This window comes from Syngnathus leptorhynchus, chromosome 12 (genome assembly GCF_054491065.1).
Source record: "Syngnathus leptorhynchus isolate UIUO chromosome 12, UIUO_Slep, whole genome shotgun sequence".
Classification (NCBI taxonomy): Eukaryota; Metazoa; Chordata; class Actinopteri; order Syngnathiformes; family Syngnathidae; genus Syngnathus; species Syngnathus leptorhynchus.
This window is the reverse complement of record NC_141206.1, coordinates 4,334,511-4,352,088: the sequence shown is the minus strand read 5'-3', so window position 1 is coordinate 4,352,088 and position 17,578 is coordinate 4,334,511. Positions and strand designations below refer to the sequence as shown.

Below are 17,578 nucleotides of genomic sequence, written 5' to 3'. Positions count from 1 at the left end.
ATTCATTTGACATCAGTCTATTATTCCTGTAAATACTGTAGACCAGGTGTGTGAAATTCTCGGGCTTGGGCACCTCTGCTGTATATATAATATTAGACGTTCATACATTTATTTGGGTTCACAGTCATAATGGCCCTCAGAAGGAAACTATGGCTGCAACTTTGCTGTAGACCATCACACACTCATTTTAAATAGTAAACTAAAATGGCTCTTAATGAGAATAAGTAAGCCCAGCCATCGGTCTGCCCCCACCGGCACACTTTACAAAAACATTTTTTTTGTTTTTACCTTTTGACTACACTTTCGTATGGTGAGGGTGAGCTCGCTCACAACCATGTCTATACACTTCAGTGTGGGTTCCTTCAGTTTTTGGATCTGCTTTTTCACTATTGCCTCAAAAGCCAGGTCAGGGGTGAACAGACCCGTCCTGTAGAAATAGGCGGGTGGCACGGGTGACAACGTTGAAATAAATGAAATTAAAAAAGAACCGGGACAGGAAATGGAGGAGCAAAATAAGGAGGAGGAAAGAGAGTAGAAAAAGGATGGATGAGAGGCAACGTATTCCGAATGAATAAGACAAGGAGAGATGAGCGGGAAGATAAAACAGCACAGAAGGAAGAAAATCAAAGTGAGACTTTTTTTTTTCGGGACAAGATGGGAGAAAGAGCGAGACGGCAGCCGTGCAAGCCGCCTCTCCTGACCCCTCCTCTTTTCCACGCGCTTCATCCCAAAAATAACACAAAGCATCCCAGCAGAGGCCTCCAGCTTGCTCTTGGAAACCCGCTGTCACGGTGGAGTTGGAATTTAGCCACACATATTTTTTTTTAACAACCATCACGGTTCTTTTATGCTGCAGGTGCACGGCTGCGGTCTCACGGACACACACGTGCGCAAGTCTGGACGCTGAGGTCATTCAATATGGCTGCCAGTTACAACCAGGAAAGAAAATTAGAGGACATTTTCTCTTCAACTATGCTGCAAATTAATTTATTTCAAAACTAAAAGCATGAGCTGCAAACAAAAGTAGATGCACAAACATAGTTTTACTTTGGATCATAATGAATTAAACCAGTTCAGGGCCATTTTGATGATGTCGATAAAAATGATGCGTGAAAATAAATTCACTGTAACTGATGTAAAATAACAAACAAAAATGATGACACATATTGGGGGAATTTAAACTAAGGGCTCTATTTTTGTGACCAGCATAAATCCTGCAAGCATGTGGCCGTATCTCTGAGCCGGAATTTCACAAACATGGGCAGGTCTGTAAGAGGGAGGTCTGCACCGCTGTGAGAGTGATCACAGCCGACTTCAATTACGGCTCATCAAAGTGGCTCTCTTCATTCCGTCAGTGGGTTTGATGCCTGCTATAAAAATATTTATGGAAGAAATAGTTTGAGTTAGACCAGCTGTCTACCCTGTGTTGGCAAGTTAGACATGGTCTGAGCAGGCACCAAATCTGAGTACCAAATTAGCACTCCACCAAGTGCGTTACCAAGAGACTCTTTCTGCGCTGACCCCACTGTAAATGAAATTGTCCTGACAGCCATACATTCACAACTCAGCGGCCATACTTTTTTTTTTTGTGGAAAATCCCCATCAGCACACCTCTATACCACAGGACAGCCTGTCCAGCAAAACGCAAAACAAGCCAAGGAGGCTGGAGCGAGCAGCGAGTTCACGGGAGAATAGGGAGAGTGAGTGACACCGGCGGGTCTTTGCAGACAAAGGACACACAAAATAACAAAAAAAAAAAAAAATGCTAGCCACCGATTACTACATTTGTTTACCTTTTTGGTACACTGTCTAACAGTATTGACTAGCTCAGACATGACCATATCCACACATTTGGTGCAAGGTTCTTTAATCTTCCCAATCTGCCTTTTCACAATGGTCTCAAAGGCCATATCCGGAGTGAAGAGACCAGTTCTGCTCGTCAGAACCGGCCACGCAGACAAGAAAGAAAAAAAGTTGGACGAGAGAGAAGAGTGTTAATTATCATGAAAGTTACCCCCCCCCCCCCCAAACACACACACAAGTCAAGACAACAAGCGTAAAGGACTCACTGCAATATTCTCACGTGCTGAAGACAAAATGTGATTACAGTCAATGATGCTCAAGGACAATACACTTCATACACACAATTACACCATGAGCAAAGTCACCCTGACACCATTTGACTTTCCAGAGCACTCATTTAGGGCAACACGTCTGTCTCATAGCCGAGGAAGTATCAGTAAACGCCATTGGCCGCCCCGCTAGTCCGTCATCATCACTCTTGTCATTATTTCAGGCCGGCCTAGTTCGTCATTTGTCAATCTGTCACCCCGTCATTGTTATTTTAACTGTGCTTGCGTCATCACTGAATTACAGTATGTTATCACTATTTTAGGATCACCGGTAAAAAAATTGTTTACAAGGGTAGCAGGCTAAAAGACACACTTTTTTTTTTTTTTTTTCCGAAAACGTTTGGACCACTTTACACAAAAAATATGAATTCTTAGAACTATCATTACTCTTCCACTTGCTTCTCCTCCATAGTTCAACACAGCGTAGTTTTCCAGCCTACTAATTAGATAGCCAATAAAAAATGCCACTGCATCTAATTGATCACGTTGACCTTTGTGGTTAGCTTCGTGATGCTGGATTGATGTAACAGAGGTGACTAAGCTAATGGAGTGAAGAAGGCGGTGAGTGTGATGTTCATATGACGTAGAGGTGAGCGTAAGGACGAACTTGCCTGATGCCGTGGATGTTCTTGATGGCGTAGCTGATCTCCTTGCGGAGCTCCTTTTCATCAAACTCCATCTGAGAGGGAGGTCACAATGTCGTTATGCTTTTTTTTTTTGACATGGTGGCAAATTCCCAAAATTAGACAAACCTTGACCAACTCGAAGGGGAAGCGCTCATGGAAGATGCGGTTGATCTTGGCGCCGCCAGACAGCTCGGCAGTGTCGATCTGGTCCCCGGAGCCCTCGATGCACTTCTCAAAATCCACAGAGAACTGCTGCACCATCCTGCCACGTACACATTGCAGTCTTGTCACACACTTGTCTAATAATCAATCATTTTGTGACATTTTATTGCATCTGTCTTGTTCTTGATTTCAGAGACAGCCACTTGCCACATTGATGTCAAACCAATGAATCCACAATACTGTCGTAATACAACTCACTGAAGCAGAGCCTTGGTCTTGCGAGACGGATCGTCGGGCCTAAAGTTCTTGTACTCCTCCACCTCCTTCTCGATGGAAAGGAGCTGGCTTTGCAACTTGGCCCGCAGAGCCGGCAGAGTGTCCCGGATATGGTTGGTGAGTTGCTATCCAATTTAAAAGTCAGAATTAGATGACATCCTGCAGTTACGTCAGATCTTCTACTTCTCGACCCACCTGGTTTAGGATTTTCTGCAGGTACGCCGTGCCCATGCGGTCGGCTAGGTGCCTGTAGGAAGGGTGAGAGAGAAAGAATTTCCTCTCAGCACCCAGGGCGGCCGTGATGTCTTTCCTTCCATCGATGTCCTTTTGGCTTCGGTTGACCACACCGATGTAGCCTTGACACAATAGACAATAATTCCACAGAGGCTGCTGATGAGAAGGCCAGACGTTGTTGGTTTTATTCATTTTTCTTCCAAACCATTTCAAGGCTTTAAAAAATGTGCTCCATAATATTAAGCGCGACCGTATTTTAGCATTAGATTAAAGAATGTAAATAATAATGCATGGAGGTGTGGTGATTTATATGAGTATACCAAATAAATATATATATAAATAATTGGGATGATTTTGTGTGCCCGCCTAAGACTTTTAAGAAATGCAAAGAGAAACTAGGTGAGTTCAGGTCAAGCAGATCCTGTTTCACTTCCGCTTGATTTTCCTGATTGTTAAAAGCGACTTTGCTACTAATGCAGCCAGCAGCTTTGTAAACATGAGTAGACAGACACACATGGAGAGAGGGAGGTGGGGGGTAGACACAGAAATAACACAGGCTATGGAAAATATTAAATGTGCGAGCGCAAACCAAAGTGCAAGCGGAAAAGAAAAGTACAGCATCAGCATTTTGCAAAACCACTCTTTTATTACCATTCCTTTCTTTTTTTTCCCCCTTTTTCATCATTTTTTTTTTTGGGGGGGGGGGTTAAGGTTTGTGCTGAACTGCCTTGCCACCACAAGAGGGAATCAGTGGGTCACATGTCCTGAAGAAATTGTGAGCGTGTGTGTGTGTGTTTTAACACCTCGTCTGAGCGGAAGCAGCTTATTCTCCAGTATGTCCTTGGCATCCGTCCCCTCGTCCATGAGGTCCAGTTTGGTAATAACGCCGATGGTCCTCATACCTACACATGCACACGCAAACACACACGTGCATATTTCTCCTCATATCTAGGGACCACCAAAAAGTCTAACTTTGACAATATTTTAGAAGTCATTTACTGATTATATTTGATGTATGTATCATAATATTATATCAGAAATGTCATTCTAATAGTGCATATCAGTATGGTCATTTAATCTAGAGGGTAAAACACACACGTTAGGTTCACTGAAGATTCTAAATGATTCGTAGCTGTGTGTGTGAAGAGTTGTATGGCTGGATGTGTCCTGTGAATAAGTGGCGACCAGACCATAGGGTTATACTTCTCCTCTCACTCAAAGTCATCTGGAATAGGTTCCTCTTACCCAAAACCCTAAGGACAAGCACTATAGGAACTGAATAGATGACTGGAGGGATTAAAAATTGTTTTATATGTGTATGCATTCACCTACCCTGAGGGTCGACCTCTTTGGCAATCTTTAAAGCGTCCGAGTTGGCCAGATCCGAGTTGGCCGGCGAAACGGCCAGCATCAGACAGTTGTCCTTGGTGACAAACTGCAGCAGCATGTCCCGAATTTGAGTCTCAATGTCAGCCGGCTGGTCGCCCACGGGCACTTTGGTCATGCCAGGCAAATCCACCAGTGTCAGATTGAGCACTGCCAGAGGATAATATAAAAAGATTTCAAGAATATATTTGACTGTATTCTAATTCTTGTAGACAAAAGAGGGCCCGACCGTGAGGGGAATACACTCGCAAGTTGATAGGAACGGGTGAGATGCCCTTGTTGGCGCCTGTTATACGGTCAGTCTCAGCCTCGATCTCCTGACGAACCTCATCAAAATCTGTGAACCTTTTTCCCTTACAGTGCAGGAACTCAGCGTGCTCTGAAAAACACGTGGAAGGGAGCGAGTCAAAAGAATGACATGCTATTTGGAATTCATTATATTCATTTTCAATATTACAGTACTGCAAAAATCTGTAAAATAGACTTGTATAACATATTCCTGATTGGACAGACAAACAAAATATTTTGTGTATTAAGATGTAATACCTTTACTGTCCACTAGATGTTTTTTTCTTTTGTTTTGGCTATGACTATTGCATTTATTCTCACCCGTGGGAGCGTTCATCAGCTGCAGAACTAAAGGACGACGAGTCACGATGCCAGAGCCACGTGGAAGGAAATCCCTACAACAAAACAATAATATGTGATCTAACACTCAGGAAGTGATTTCTTTGACATATTTGCATATTCCATATCTACACAGCATATTCATTTTGTCATGGTGCAAAAACAATGTAGGCTTGTAAATTTGCAAACATGTCTTGTCGTGCTGGTAAATATGTTTCTAGTGCCAACATCTTTCTGCAGGGCTTCATCTATTATGTAACAGCAACACAAACTCCCTGTGAGTGTGTGTGTGAGCGTGTGTGTGTGTGTGCCTCTACCAGCTAACATGACAATTCAAAACATCTTTACATGTGCATACTTTGCATTTTAGGCTTCAATTACACTTTAGCACAATGGCAACCAGCAAAAGAATTGTCAGTCCATTTTCTTAATTGCGCTTGTTTTCATTGGGTGACTTGGGGACTTCGCAGGTACGTGAACCCCCTGGCAAAATTGACATCATCCGCCTGTGGAGTTCTGCTTGCAGTTCGTTATAAACGTACTTTGTCTCATCAGCTTCTCTTTCCACCATGACTGTGTAGCTCTCACATGCTGATGTTAAAGAGAATGAGAGAGCCTGCTATGATTGGCGGCAAATCAAGTGGGCTGTTTACCTGCCCACAAAGGTTCAATATGCCTGTTTTCAACCACACTAAATTGTGTGCATCTGTAAAAAAAATACCAAAATTTGGCCTGTGTGGATTTAGACCGGCCCTCAGGTTGATACAGTCTAGTTTTACACCACATCAACCACAATAATACAGGTATTTATATTAAAACCTTTCTGACACCGTCAATCACAACTGAGCTCGATTGCCTTCATGAAGACTTTTGATTGTAATTGTGCAGGCGTGCCCCATGTTGTGGCATGGAGCCTCTGACCTCATGCATGTGGAGTCAATGAAAAGGCAGGTTGCTCTGCAGTGGATGGGCAGATTAACGCTGAGCCAATGCGGGAAGATAGCGAGCCAGATTAACGTTAATCCTCTGAAGCTCTCTTCTTCTGTCCGACACTCCTGTGCATACTTTGCGACATGTTTTGATATTTTTGTCATTTTATATGTGAAAGCCACATGGATACAAGAATGCGGAAGCTTTATCATCTATTGTCCATGAGTTTAAAGTTTATAATGAAATGAATCCAATTCATTTGTATGCAACGAGTGTCTCTATTCTCCTGATGTTTTATATGAGCAAAACAAAATGAGAGAAGAATGAGCGAAGCTGCTACAATTTGTCACAACGCCTCAGGCTGTCACTGGCTACATTATGTAATATGTGAACGCTAAGGCTACGTCACATAGGCGTAATCGCCACGATGGGGGGATGGAATAGTGATGGCGGGTTAAGTCATTTATATGTGAATAACTATGTGAGAGCTCTTGCAAGCACTGAAACCATTAAACCAACTTGATTGGCTTTCTTCATTCAGATACAAGAGACGTATCATAAAATGTGTCACTATCATTAATCAGTAACAACATAACTGAGCGATGTGTTTTAAATATTTTGATTGAAAATTTTGGAAAAAAACTGTGTAATTTAAAATAAGGAAGAAATGACTCTTGGTTAAATATTGGGAAAATGTCAAATAAAAAGTATTAAATGTTTACATTATTTGAATATCTGGAAAATGAAAATATGGAAAATCAATGTATTTTTTGCACACACTGATTGTTTGTGTTACCTTGACAATAAATCGTGTTTTCAAACGGCAAAGCCCCAAACTACAGTAATGTCTGAAGAAATTGAAGAAATTACTACTCTGACACGGTCATCAATTAAAACTGAGCATTATAATCTTTATAAAGGCAGACAATGAAGATACAGCTTTTGTATTGAATATGAATAAAGTGCATGTGTACCTAATATTTTGTCTCGGCCGTGAACCGAGATGTCTCCCTGCCGTTATGCGCATTACCTCCTATGCTATCCTTATCGATTGTGCTGACTGGAAGCTGCAGCATTCAGGGCAAAGCCTTTTTCCGGACAGGAGCCAAAATAAAACAAACAAAGGAAGTGTCCCCTGACTGCCACAAGGCTTCACAATGCAGTTTTAGCCGTGAAGAAGAAAACAGCTTCAAGATGGCACATTGAGGCAACAACTGTGTTTTAAGCTGATAACATATTGTAAATGCACCACAATGAGCCACCGGGGAGGAGGGGTGGGGTGTCAAGATGGAAGGATGAGAGGACACACAATGTCACCGAAACGGAACTATAGGACACACGCGCACAAACACTGCATAGCAGGATTCTTGCGTTTGCCTCATAGCTCAATTCAGACTTCAAATCTTTGCATGCTCGTGTCATAATGTTTCACATTTTCCCTCTTCAACTCTCAGCATGATCGGAGCTCCCTCGGGTAATGGCGCCGTAATTAGGCAGAAGCTGTTGCCATGACTACAGAGACGAGCAAGAGAGTACCGCACAATAATGAAACGTACACGGCAATCAGGTCCAGATGGGATTTTTGTCTATTAAACGCCAACACAATAGTTTTGAAATAAATTCATCAAAATGCGATTGAAATGCTTACCTCTACCCATCCATCAATTTTCTGTTTTGATAAAAAAAATATATATATATATATATTGTATTGGTTTGAGATAGTTGAATAACTTTTCATTTGTTAGCTTCATTCAAATCTTAATTGTATGCTCAATACTTTGTAAATCAAGTCTACAAAATTGCCCTTAAAAATGAAACAGACCTACAAGGCAGCATTATGCCATGTAAACAGCATCACCTATTCTACCTACTAAACCGAGGATTACCCCTTGTGGCCATGTGGTTATGCACAGTGATAATCTGCTGCCAAACAAATGTGCAGGGAGGCAATGTAGAGGGCATGTTTGCAACTAATGAGATATTAAACCTAAATCAATTCAAATTTCAAATCATCAGCTTCAGGGGGTGGATTTATGTCCGTTAAATGGGATTAAATTAGGGGTGATTCTGCACTAGCTTGAAGCTAAAACATGGCACGCACAGTCTGACCTTGAATCATTTATAAAACATTACAGGCACCACACATGGACACATGTCCTTAAATAAAGGTGCTGTGTTGTCGCCTGAGCACTGCTGCTTAAGCTTCACTCGTACCGAAAGGAGACCAGATGGAAGGCTTGAGCCGGACTGGCTCAAAGCTTAGGTGGACTCTCTCTTTCCCTGTCTCTATTCCTTTCTGACTACAAGGTCATAACACATCAACATTGATTACCGTGCTGTGGTTTTGCATCATTTTTATTATGATAAGACAAATCTATGTGAGTGATTCTGCTCAGCCGGGATTCAAATAGGATGGGGGAGAACAAAATGGGAGCCGCAGAGACAACAAACATCCTGTTGTAGCTTCAATTAAAACTGCTAATTATGAGTGACTGTGGCCAGATCAAACGCTCTGGTGGGCAATACACAGCCCACGTGCTGCTGGTTGCACCACTGGTCTTGTGACAGGTTCTATTAGGCTCCAATGCTTTGTGAACCAATATGCGGCAGGTGAGGTTACATATAAACTCCACAAGGGATAAATGCAAGAAAATGATCATCTTCTTGATGCATTGTATGCAAATGTAATGTGGGTATATTAAATAATGTGGCAGCATTATAAAATGAGGAGAGCAATGGAGGAGTGGGAGGAAGAGGACAAGGGGGGGGGGGGGGGGGGATGGGGACTATGCATGCATGGTGCCTTCAATGGAGTAAATGTTTGAAATACACTTACTTGCCCACGAAGTTCTCCAACACGGAGCTTTTCCCCGCACTCTGTCCGCCCACGACGGCGATCTGAGGCAGGTCCAGGTTGGCATTTTGGCCGATTGCAGAGAAGGCATCCTGCATGCGGTTCACCAGGGGGATCAGATCCTCCATGCCCCGGTTCCCCATTGCGGCCTAGTGAACGGTCCTCAACGGATGTATTTAGAGTGATTTTCCCCGTTTAATTTTATGCCGAGCTGCGACCGAGCCCCTCGTTGCGTTACCGTCCCTGATGCGCTTCTCCACCACCGAGCACCGCAGGAGGGCGGGGGAGATAAGGACGAGGATGAGCTCGCCTTCTATTTCCCCTGAAAACCTGCCAGCATGTAGTTCTCAAATGTCGCCGCTTGGTGGCCACACTGCTCTGCTTACAGCTTTGCTTTGTAACGTGACGAATGACTATGGGAATGACTCAACCTTAAAATATCTTAAATGCAACAACAGCGCATTTTGTTAACACCAATGTAATGTCTGATTTTCAATACGGGGTGGGCCATAAATAGCCATTCCCTTATAAAATAATTTCTTTTAGCGGTATTCCATGTTTAATGGTAAATAATATCGGTACAAAAAATAATAATTTCATCAGATATGGCACTGTGTCTCTGAACATATTTTAAACGTGGATTTAATTTTTATTTAAGATATTTTCATTTGATGTGTTTCATCTTCCACCAATGAAAGCGTGTGCATGACGTATTTTACCATGAGTTGTAAATTATAGATATGAAAAAAAAGTAGGGAGGTAAAGAAGGAAAAGATCCCGGGACTAAAGTGATCAAAAGAGTTGTTTGAATGTAGCTACTTTTGGCGTATTGTTGCTATCTTTTGTAATGACTGCAATGCAGATCTGTCCATGGTGCTGAATTGCAAGTTACATGGACAGGAACACGTTTATAATTTCTAACACTTAAAACAAAACATGTTATATCAGTCTATGTAGCATCCTGCGTTTTACATGATGACTGACTATGTGAAAAGGCATTTCTGAGGCTAAAATGGCTAAATCCATCCATCCATCCCATTATGTCACAAAATAGGCAACGGTGGAACTTTCCTTTTTGAAGCGCACCGCTAGAGGGCACCAAAGCGCAGTCGGAGAACAGATATTGTTGATTTGTGTATAGGCAGTCACATTGAGGTCGCAATTACGGTGCTCTTCTCTTTCAATGCTATAGTTAACGTTCATCGTTGTTTCGTCGTCTTGTCTCACTTTTTTGTGAAGGTAAGTGGGGACAACGCGTTCAAGAGATCGAACATAAAGGATTCTAACCATGGTCATTACGCGAGGTTTAGCTAACTGATGCATTGAGCGGCGTCCAACGTTAGCTCTGTTTATATTTCTCTTTGCGGCACTGTTCTAGTCCCTTCTCTACCTTGTCGCCATTTAACGACATTTCTGTGTAATGCATGCCTGTTATGTATGTCTAAGGTGCTTCGTTTTGTTGCCTTAGGTAGTGCAAGAAAGTAAACTTAGCGCTTTGTGTTAGCTCGCTTGCTTCCGTTAGCTAGTTGTCGTCGCGACCTATGAAAGCGACCTGTTGTGTCCCCGGAGGTGCCTGTCATTGAAAGTTGGTCACTTAGCATTTAGCTTCTTTTGCTTTTCAGAAGCTCTGATAACCTTTTGAAGTAAAGGAAGGCAACCGGAACTCGCTATGTTCAATCCCCACACCCACCAACAGCAGCAGCAGCAACAGCAGCAGCAGTTCCACCAGCACCTGCGGCAGCTACAACAACTTTTCCAGCAGCAGCCCCCGCCACCGCCTCCACCGCCGCCTCCACCGCAGCAGCCGGCTCCGACACACCATGTCGGCCATCACCATCACCAGACACCGCGGTGAGCATTTCGACGCGACCCCCGGGCTTTGCATGAGGCCTTCGGGTAAACGAGTTGTCCGAGTTTAGTTCACCGCAACTCTTAAATTTGCATTGCATTGTAGTTATTGAACCATTCATTTACTTATTCAATCACAGTTAACGCAGTACTTTATACTAAAATAATGTCACTGGATTACAAGAATGACGTTAGAATAGTGTGATAAAATAATTTGTAAAATTAACATAAAAACAGTTTTTATTTTGTTTTCAACAGGTAACATGTAAGCCTTTATTTGAGTGTCTTATTTGTTAGCATTGTTTTTATTGTTTTTAAATGTATAAGTTTCAATTGTCAATGTTTTATTTTTGATTTGTAGAAATGATTTCTAGAAATTCAATTAGGCTGAAATAGTTTAAAAAAGAACTAATAACTTGGCGAAAAAGCCCTAAAATGAAATTTTAACTGATAATATCGTATCGTACTGATATTGTATGTATTGTATATTGTGTCGTATGAAGAAAACTACTGATCCAAAGGTAATATAATCAAGTAAATATCATGAAAATAAAGTTAGAATTTTGTGAGTTCAAAAATTTGTAATCAGTCAGTATGAACTCATATTGCCAAACAATAGTAAGAAATGGTTGTAAAATGACTACTTTCAACAAAATTAGTAATTTATTTGAAATAAAATGACATACTTTTCCTAGAATATTAATTGTAAATACTGTGTGAACCGATTTTTTTTTTTTTTTTTTTTGCCAGAGCCATCCCCGTGCCTTCACATACCACGCCTCCTCCGCCCAGAATGGTCAACCTGTGCCAGGCGACCCAGACCACCATAATCAGCCCCAATCCCATGCTGCAGGGAGCCTTAATGATGCAGCAAATGCAGGGTGAAGACCAAAGATGAAAAACACCTCTTACCCTTTAACATATGTATGTCATGTATCATGTTGTATTTCTTTAGGTAACATGCGGGGCTTTGGGATGGCCGGACAGCAATTCCGTCAATTCTTCACAGCGGCAAACAGGTCACTGCTGGGGCCGGTTCCAATTGGCATGGCGATGAAGTCCCCCGTCATGGGTTTCCCCGCTCCTGCTCGGGCCTTCCACCCTCACCCGCGCTACTACAATAATGCCATACACGTCACCAACGCGGCCACCGCCAGCGCAGCCACCACCACGAGCGCGGCCACCGCCTCTTTGCTTACCACCACCAGCACGGTAACACCTTTAATCCAAAAAATATTGTCAATGATGTCATAAAAATGCCATAACCTTTTCTTTGCGGGATGCTTTTGCTTCCCTCCAGGACAAGAAGAGTGATAGCGAGCAGATGGCGGACGAAAATACAGCTGAGATTGCAGGAGTAAGCAAGGCCGGAGTGACTGAAACAGGTAGATGTGAAATCCAGGAAGTTATGCTTGTTTTTAAAAGAAACTCTGTCCGTGTTGACCAATACAATGCGAGTATTAGCATCAATGAAAACCCCGATAATAAACATGGTCTCTCTCTCTCGCCTCTCTCTAAAACGACGCATCATTCTCTTTGTAAAGACAAAAATCTTGACAAAACACTTGATTGTATCACCTTTACTGCAACCCACAGATGATGTTGCGGAATGGGCGGCGGGAACTGAGCAGAGCTTTGAGGAACGTCTTGAAGAACCTACGGCAAAGAGGCAGAGAATGGAAGAAGGGTGGGGCAACAATTTCAATTGCACAAATGCAAAATTATGACTGCAGTTTTATATTTTTTGCCTCCTTTGTGCTCAATCAGATCAGAAGAGCTTCAAGAGGATGCCGTTCTCACCACTGCAGATTCTGATGGCAATATTCTCTCCATAGAATGTAACACACAAGGCAGCCAGCTTGATGGTAAATTATACTAGTGCACCAACATGGATGAAAAGTCTACTGGTGGACGAAATTATTTCATCTTTATGTTTACAGACTGCCTACATCCTACACTGGGTTCAGAAATGGAAGAAAGCCACGGCACCGAGATGGCTGATGGTGAGCCGTCAGACAAACAGGAAGCGGAAGGCAATGCTGCAGAAGGTGCCAACAAGTTCTACTGCTACCTCTGCACCGTCACCTGCCATAGTCAGGAAGTAGGTCGAACATCAGCTCATACTCAGTCAGCTAACAGCTGCTCTTTCACCATCTTTTTGTTTGTGTGTTTTTAAGAACTTCCGGAGTCATATGAACAGCGTTTCCCACCAGCAAAGGATGATGGAGATTCAGCACATGAGCAACGCCTGCCTGGTCACACTGCTGCCGCGACTGCACGAGACCCTACAGGGGACCAGTAAAGACGGGTATGTATATGCAGGCACGTTTGTGCCTTGGGAGTCTTCCGTACTATAAGTAATGTCTTTGTTTTTTTTCCTCCAAAGAGACAAAAAACTAGACAGGCAGCGTTGGTGTGGAACCTGTTGCACTCACTACTCCACCAGCATCTCGGACCATCGGCGCACAGCGGAGCACAAAGTAACTTTTACTGTTGGCTTTTATAATGAAACTAGGAAAGGCTCCAGGCACTTGATTTCATTTCAAAGCACGTTTATAAGAAAATGATCTTCAACTTGACTCAAAGTGGCTGCCACATGCCAGAATCATGTCAATTCTCCCGACCAATGAGGCATTAGTGCTAAATGACAATAAAAGATGTGACTGTTTTAGATTCCACAGAATATGCACCGTATTTTTGTTTTTGTCATGATTCTATAACAGGTCAATTTGCTAAAGCAAATCTGAATAAGATGTAGTTCACTGTACAGTATTCAAAAGTATGCAATTTTGTGCTCCATTCCCCCCTCTACTGGTTGTTTTAAAACATTGCGCAACATAACGTCCATAGGAATTAAACAGATGGTTGACAAAACTCTTAGCATATAAAATGTGATACCTAAACTTTCCTGTCCTCCTTTCTTCAGGTTGCGAGCCGAGCAGTTGTGTCATCCTGCAGCCTCTGCAAGAAAAACTTCAGGAGCTCCAAGATATTTGTGGCTCACTTGCAGTCCCAGGAACACCGTCAAAGATTAGAGCAGGTATCTTGAGTGTATTCCTCATTGAAGACACCAACAAGGGCTGGGTGTTGAATTGAATCTTTTTTTATTATTATTATCTGAAACATTGATTAAAAAAAAAAAAAAATCTGTCATTTTATCTTAAGCCCTTAGTCAAACATTTGACAATGGTCCTTTGCCGCCGCCATGTTTGTCATCAGCTTCAGGAGAACGAGAGCTCTGGCACGTCATCCAAGCTGCTGGACATCGACGGCTCTGAGATGGAAGAAGAAAAGGACGAGGTGGATGACAGACTTGACTCAGATGAAGAAGACTCCCCTGAGACCCAGGTCCTTTTTTTGTTCATTCTCATGATGAATACGTCACATTGAATCTTGTAAACTTAGCATCGACTTTCTGTGGCAGGATGGATTGAGCTTGTGTAGAGAGGTGACTGTACAGGACATGGCGAGTGACGAGCAGTATGAGGGCGACACCGTCTACGGTGAGTCACGTGTCGGCAATTGATTTGTGATACACGTAAATAGGGTCACATCAAGACCGGTCCGCCCCTAGGTGCTAAACTTTTCTTTTTTCTGATTTCCATAGGGTCCAGCTTCTTTGTGCCAGTGGCTGGTTTCATCTGCCGACTATGCAACAAATTCTACCATTTTGACTCGTTGGCTTTACACACACATTGCAAGTCCCTCAAGCACTTTGAGAACCTCAAGGTAAGCTAAGTCGTCATCTTAGGGTGATGGGGTAATTGTGGTATTTTGACATGCTATTACCATGAGTGGAAAGGTCTTTTTTTTTGCGCTGTCCATCTTCAGAGACACAAAGAATCGTTGGCCGAAAAATGTGACAACACGGAAAACAGCAACCACGAGACTTTAACGGGACCACCCACAAACTCCCCGGGAGAAGATAGCGGAGGGTCAGTTTCAAATATCAGCAGTTCACTCGGGACAGAAAAACAGCTCCAGGACAAAGCGGAGGAGTCCAATACTTGTCAAGCGTCGAACGCTCCGTCCGAGCTCCCCGCTGACAGCACAGATCCGCCAACCTCCGCTGACAACACCAATGAAGAAGACAACGATGAAAATGCTTTGCAGAAGCCTAACATCAGACGGAGGTCCAAAAGAGCCAGTAACAGACGGTGAACGATGGGTAGGAGACATTTTTTTTTTTTTCCTCCAAGTTTCAAATTCAGTGGCAGAGTATGATGTGAAAGTTGGACAGCGCAATTACAATGTGAGACAAATAAGCCCAAACCCATTGAGATATTCAAATATGAAACATATGTTTATGACATTTGTTTGAGTCACGCCTTCCATCATCATTTTTCCCTGTGCGGTTTCTATATTTTTGGGAATCAGACCAAAGTGTGCATTTAGAAGCAGCTGAGGAACAGCTCCATCCCTACCGCAGTGCACTCGGAAGTAGTTGTAGCATGAGTGAATAATGTACCGAACACAGCATCATTTTGGACCGACCGCTGAATTGAATTCTAACAAAGTGAAATGAAGCCACAGTGAAGACAGGCAGCCAAAAAATACTCTCATTGATGCAGCCATCACTGTTTTTTTATATTACATTGAGCACAACGCACACCGCATCTGACTTCACTGAACGGCTTTTCTCCTCCATTTTTGTGTTGCCCAGCAATAATTGTATTTTATTTTTGGGCTATAGTTTTATTGACTTTATTTTGTTTTTATCATGTGACCTTTTGAAGGCTAAATGCCTCTTCTACAAGTACTCAAATAGAGATTGGAAGCATTCATTGAAGTCAGGGGGACGGTACAATTTACAGACTTTAAAACCAGCCTCTCACGAACAAGCTAAAGCCACCGAAATGCCATTTGCTGTAAAACTAAGACACGACCGCTTCATCGTTTGAAATCAAGGCTGCTTGAATGTCATGGTGTGTTTTCACGCTGGACCATCAGTGTTTGTTAAAGACATTTTGCTAACACGTTCTTGTGGACGTTTTAGGTGATGTGTTATTTGGTGGAAGAAAAAGAAAAAAGTTTAACACGACTTCTTTCAAGCAAACATGTTTTGTTTATTTTGGCTTCATTTTTTTTGGTATTATTCTGTTCTGAAGGTTCTAATGCATCACTTCATCGTTAACTGTCCCACAAACATTTCATCCTCATTTATGGTTATTCAGTCTTGCTCACACATGTAGCAAAGCTTGACATCACCATGGTGACTTAGCACATGATTAGCAAAAGTGTTTTTTCTTTGTTTCTTAAGATTATTTTTATTCGCTACTGACAAAAGTGAAATCAAGACTCGATGTTTTCTAAAATGTATTTTTCCGATGTCATTTTAATTTATATTAAATAAGCCCAACAATTCCTTGCAGTGATGTATATTCTTTTAGACCATATGAACATTTTCTACTTAAACTTGCCACATATATATATAGAGATACAGGGAATGCAAGCAAAACAGGAAGCTGGCCTGTGTTACTAAGAGTCACATTTAGGGGTGGGGTATCTATATTAGGGATTTTTATGACACATTTCAAATACACTCTCAAACATATTTTGGTTCTTCTGAGTTCCTGTTCAGGTGCAAGGCTCTCTTTTATCTTCATTGTGGTCTACATCCGTGTCTTGCGAACAGAGGTGATCGTCCTCGGGTGGCCGATCTTCCAGCTGTGCTCTAAACTCCAGCCGGGCTTGTCGATTGGACTCAAGGAGTTCGTGCATTTTACTGTTGAGTGCATCGTTTTTCTCCTCCAGCCCGTCGAGATACGAGTTGATCTGGTCCAGCATGGAGTTGATTGCTGAAAACTCTGGAAGAAAAATGTTCGATAACATTAGGTACACCTACTCAAGCGGGGTGAGAACAGCAGGTCACACATGCATATTATGTAGTACATTGTAAAAAAAACTTTTGTTTTAGGGCCACGTTTAATTCTTAAAACGGACAAGTAAAGGAGGTCAAACTAGGAAATTATACCCCTGCACGTAGTAAATTCTGCTGATTACAAAAATACATATTTTGGAGAGTCTAATACAAAATCACAAATTACTCACTGGGGTCACGACAATAAAGAAATACGTTAAATTCGCAAATCATAGGACAAAGAGGGCGACATTAAAACGACTCCTTTAGTTTTCCTGAGGTGATTTAAAATAAAAATTCGGAAAATGACTTACCCTCGTTACTAAAGTCATCGTCGTCCTCGAGGATGCCATCGTCAATGGAAATGTCAGGATCTCCATTTGGTCCTGACATTGTGTTTTCTTCCGCTTTTCGACGGAGGTACCAGTCCAACTATTCGTTTGCTTGTCTATGAGATGTTCCAAAAGATCAGCCCAAGGTAAAATTAGATTGAATAAGATTGTTGTACATTAGATTAGCTTTGACGCTTTAACCCTATTAGTAGACTTGGCGTCAGTACAGTGGCTTGACAGTGTATTTATTTACGCCGTAACGAAGGGGATTCTGGGAGGTATATGGGCGGGACTTATTATTCTCAAAGATT

At 42.3% G+C, this 17,578-nt stretch overlaps 3 protein-coding genes across 4 annotated transcripts in view; 1 reads left to right on the top strand and 2 right to left on the bottom strand.

Moving 5' to 3' along the window:
- The window catches only part of dnm1a (dynamin 1a), a 28,589-nt gene extending 18,875 nt beyond the window's left edge, over positions 1-9,714 (bottom strand). The window contains exons 1-10 of the mRNA XM_085925477.1: positions 9,210-9,714; positions 5,426-5,499; positions 5,046-5,195; positions 4,763-4,966; positions 4,234-4,332; positions 3,392-3,552; positions 3,179-3,321; positions 2,885-3,020; positions 2,744-2,811; positions 1,794-1,932 (exon numbers count right to left, since the gene is read on the bottom strand). Coding sequence (XP_085781603.1) covers positions 1,794-1,932; positions 2,744-2,811; positions 2,885-3,020; positions 3,179-3,321; positions 3,392-3,552; positions 4,234-4,332; positions 4,763-4,966; positions 5,046-5,195; positions 5,426-5,499; positions 9,210-9,370 — 1,335 coding nt within the window. The 5' untranslated portion in view covers positions 9,371-9,714. The remainder of the gene's footprint in view (positions 1-1,793; positions 1,933-2,743; positions 2,812-2,884; positions 3,021-3,178; positions 3,322-3,391; positions 3,553-4,233; positions 4,333-4,762; positions 4,967-5,045; positions 5,196-5,425; positions 5,500-9,209) is intronic.
- A 567-nt stretch (positions 9,715-10,281) lies between these two features.
- On the top strand, positions 10,282-16,438 carry ciz1a (cdkn1a interacting zinc finger protein 1a). 2 transcript variants are annotated; one of them, XM_085925558.1, is made up of 15 exons: positions 10,282-10,466; positions 10,850-11,078; positions 11,826-11,956; positions 12,031-12,287; positions 12,376-12,460; positions 12,672-12,762; positions 12,843-12,940; positions 13,043-13,176; positions 13,253-13,383; positions 13,462-13,555; positions 14,002-14,115; positions 14,295-14,423; positions 14,500-14,578; positions 14,683-14,804; positions 14,907-16,438. In XM_085925558.1, exons 2-15 carry the CDS (start codon positions 10,897-10,899, stop codon positions 15,234-15,236), a joined length of 1,977 nt encoding a protein of 658 aa, XP_085781684.1. In that variant the 5' UTR covers positions 10,282-10,466; positions 10,850-10,896; the 3' UTR covers positions 15,237-16,438. The 2 variants fall into 2 exon arrangements, with proteins under 2 accessions (XP_085781684.1, XP_085781683.1); XM_085925557.1 differs by having other exon boundaries at positions 10,283-10,466; positions 13,016-13,176.
- On the bottom strand, positions 16,107-17,537 carry bbln (bublin coiled coil protein). Its single transcript, XM_085925564.1, has 2 exons — positions 17,250-17,537; positions 16,107-16,882 (listed from the first exon to the last, which is right to left on the bottom strand). The coding sequence occupies exons 1-2, from the start codon at positions 17,326-17,328 to the stop codon at positions 16,653-16,655; spliced, it is 309 nt and encodes a 102-aa protein (XP_085781690.1). The 5' UTR covers positions 17,329-17,537; the 3' UTR covers positions 16,107-16,652.
- Positions 17,538-17,578: the final 41 nt, after the last annotated feature.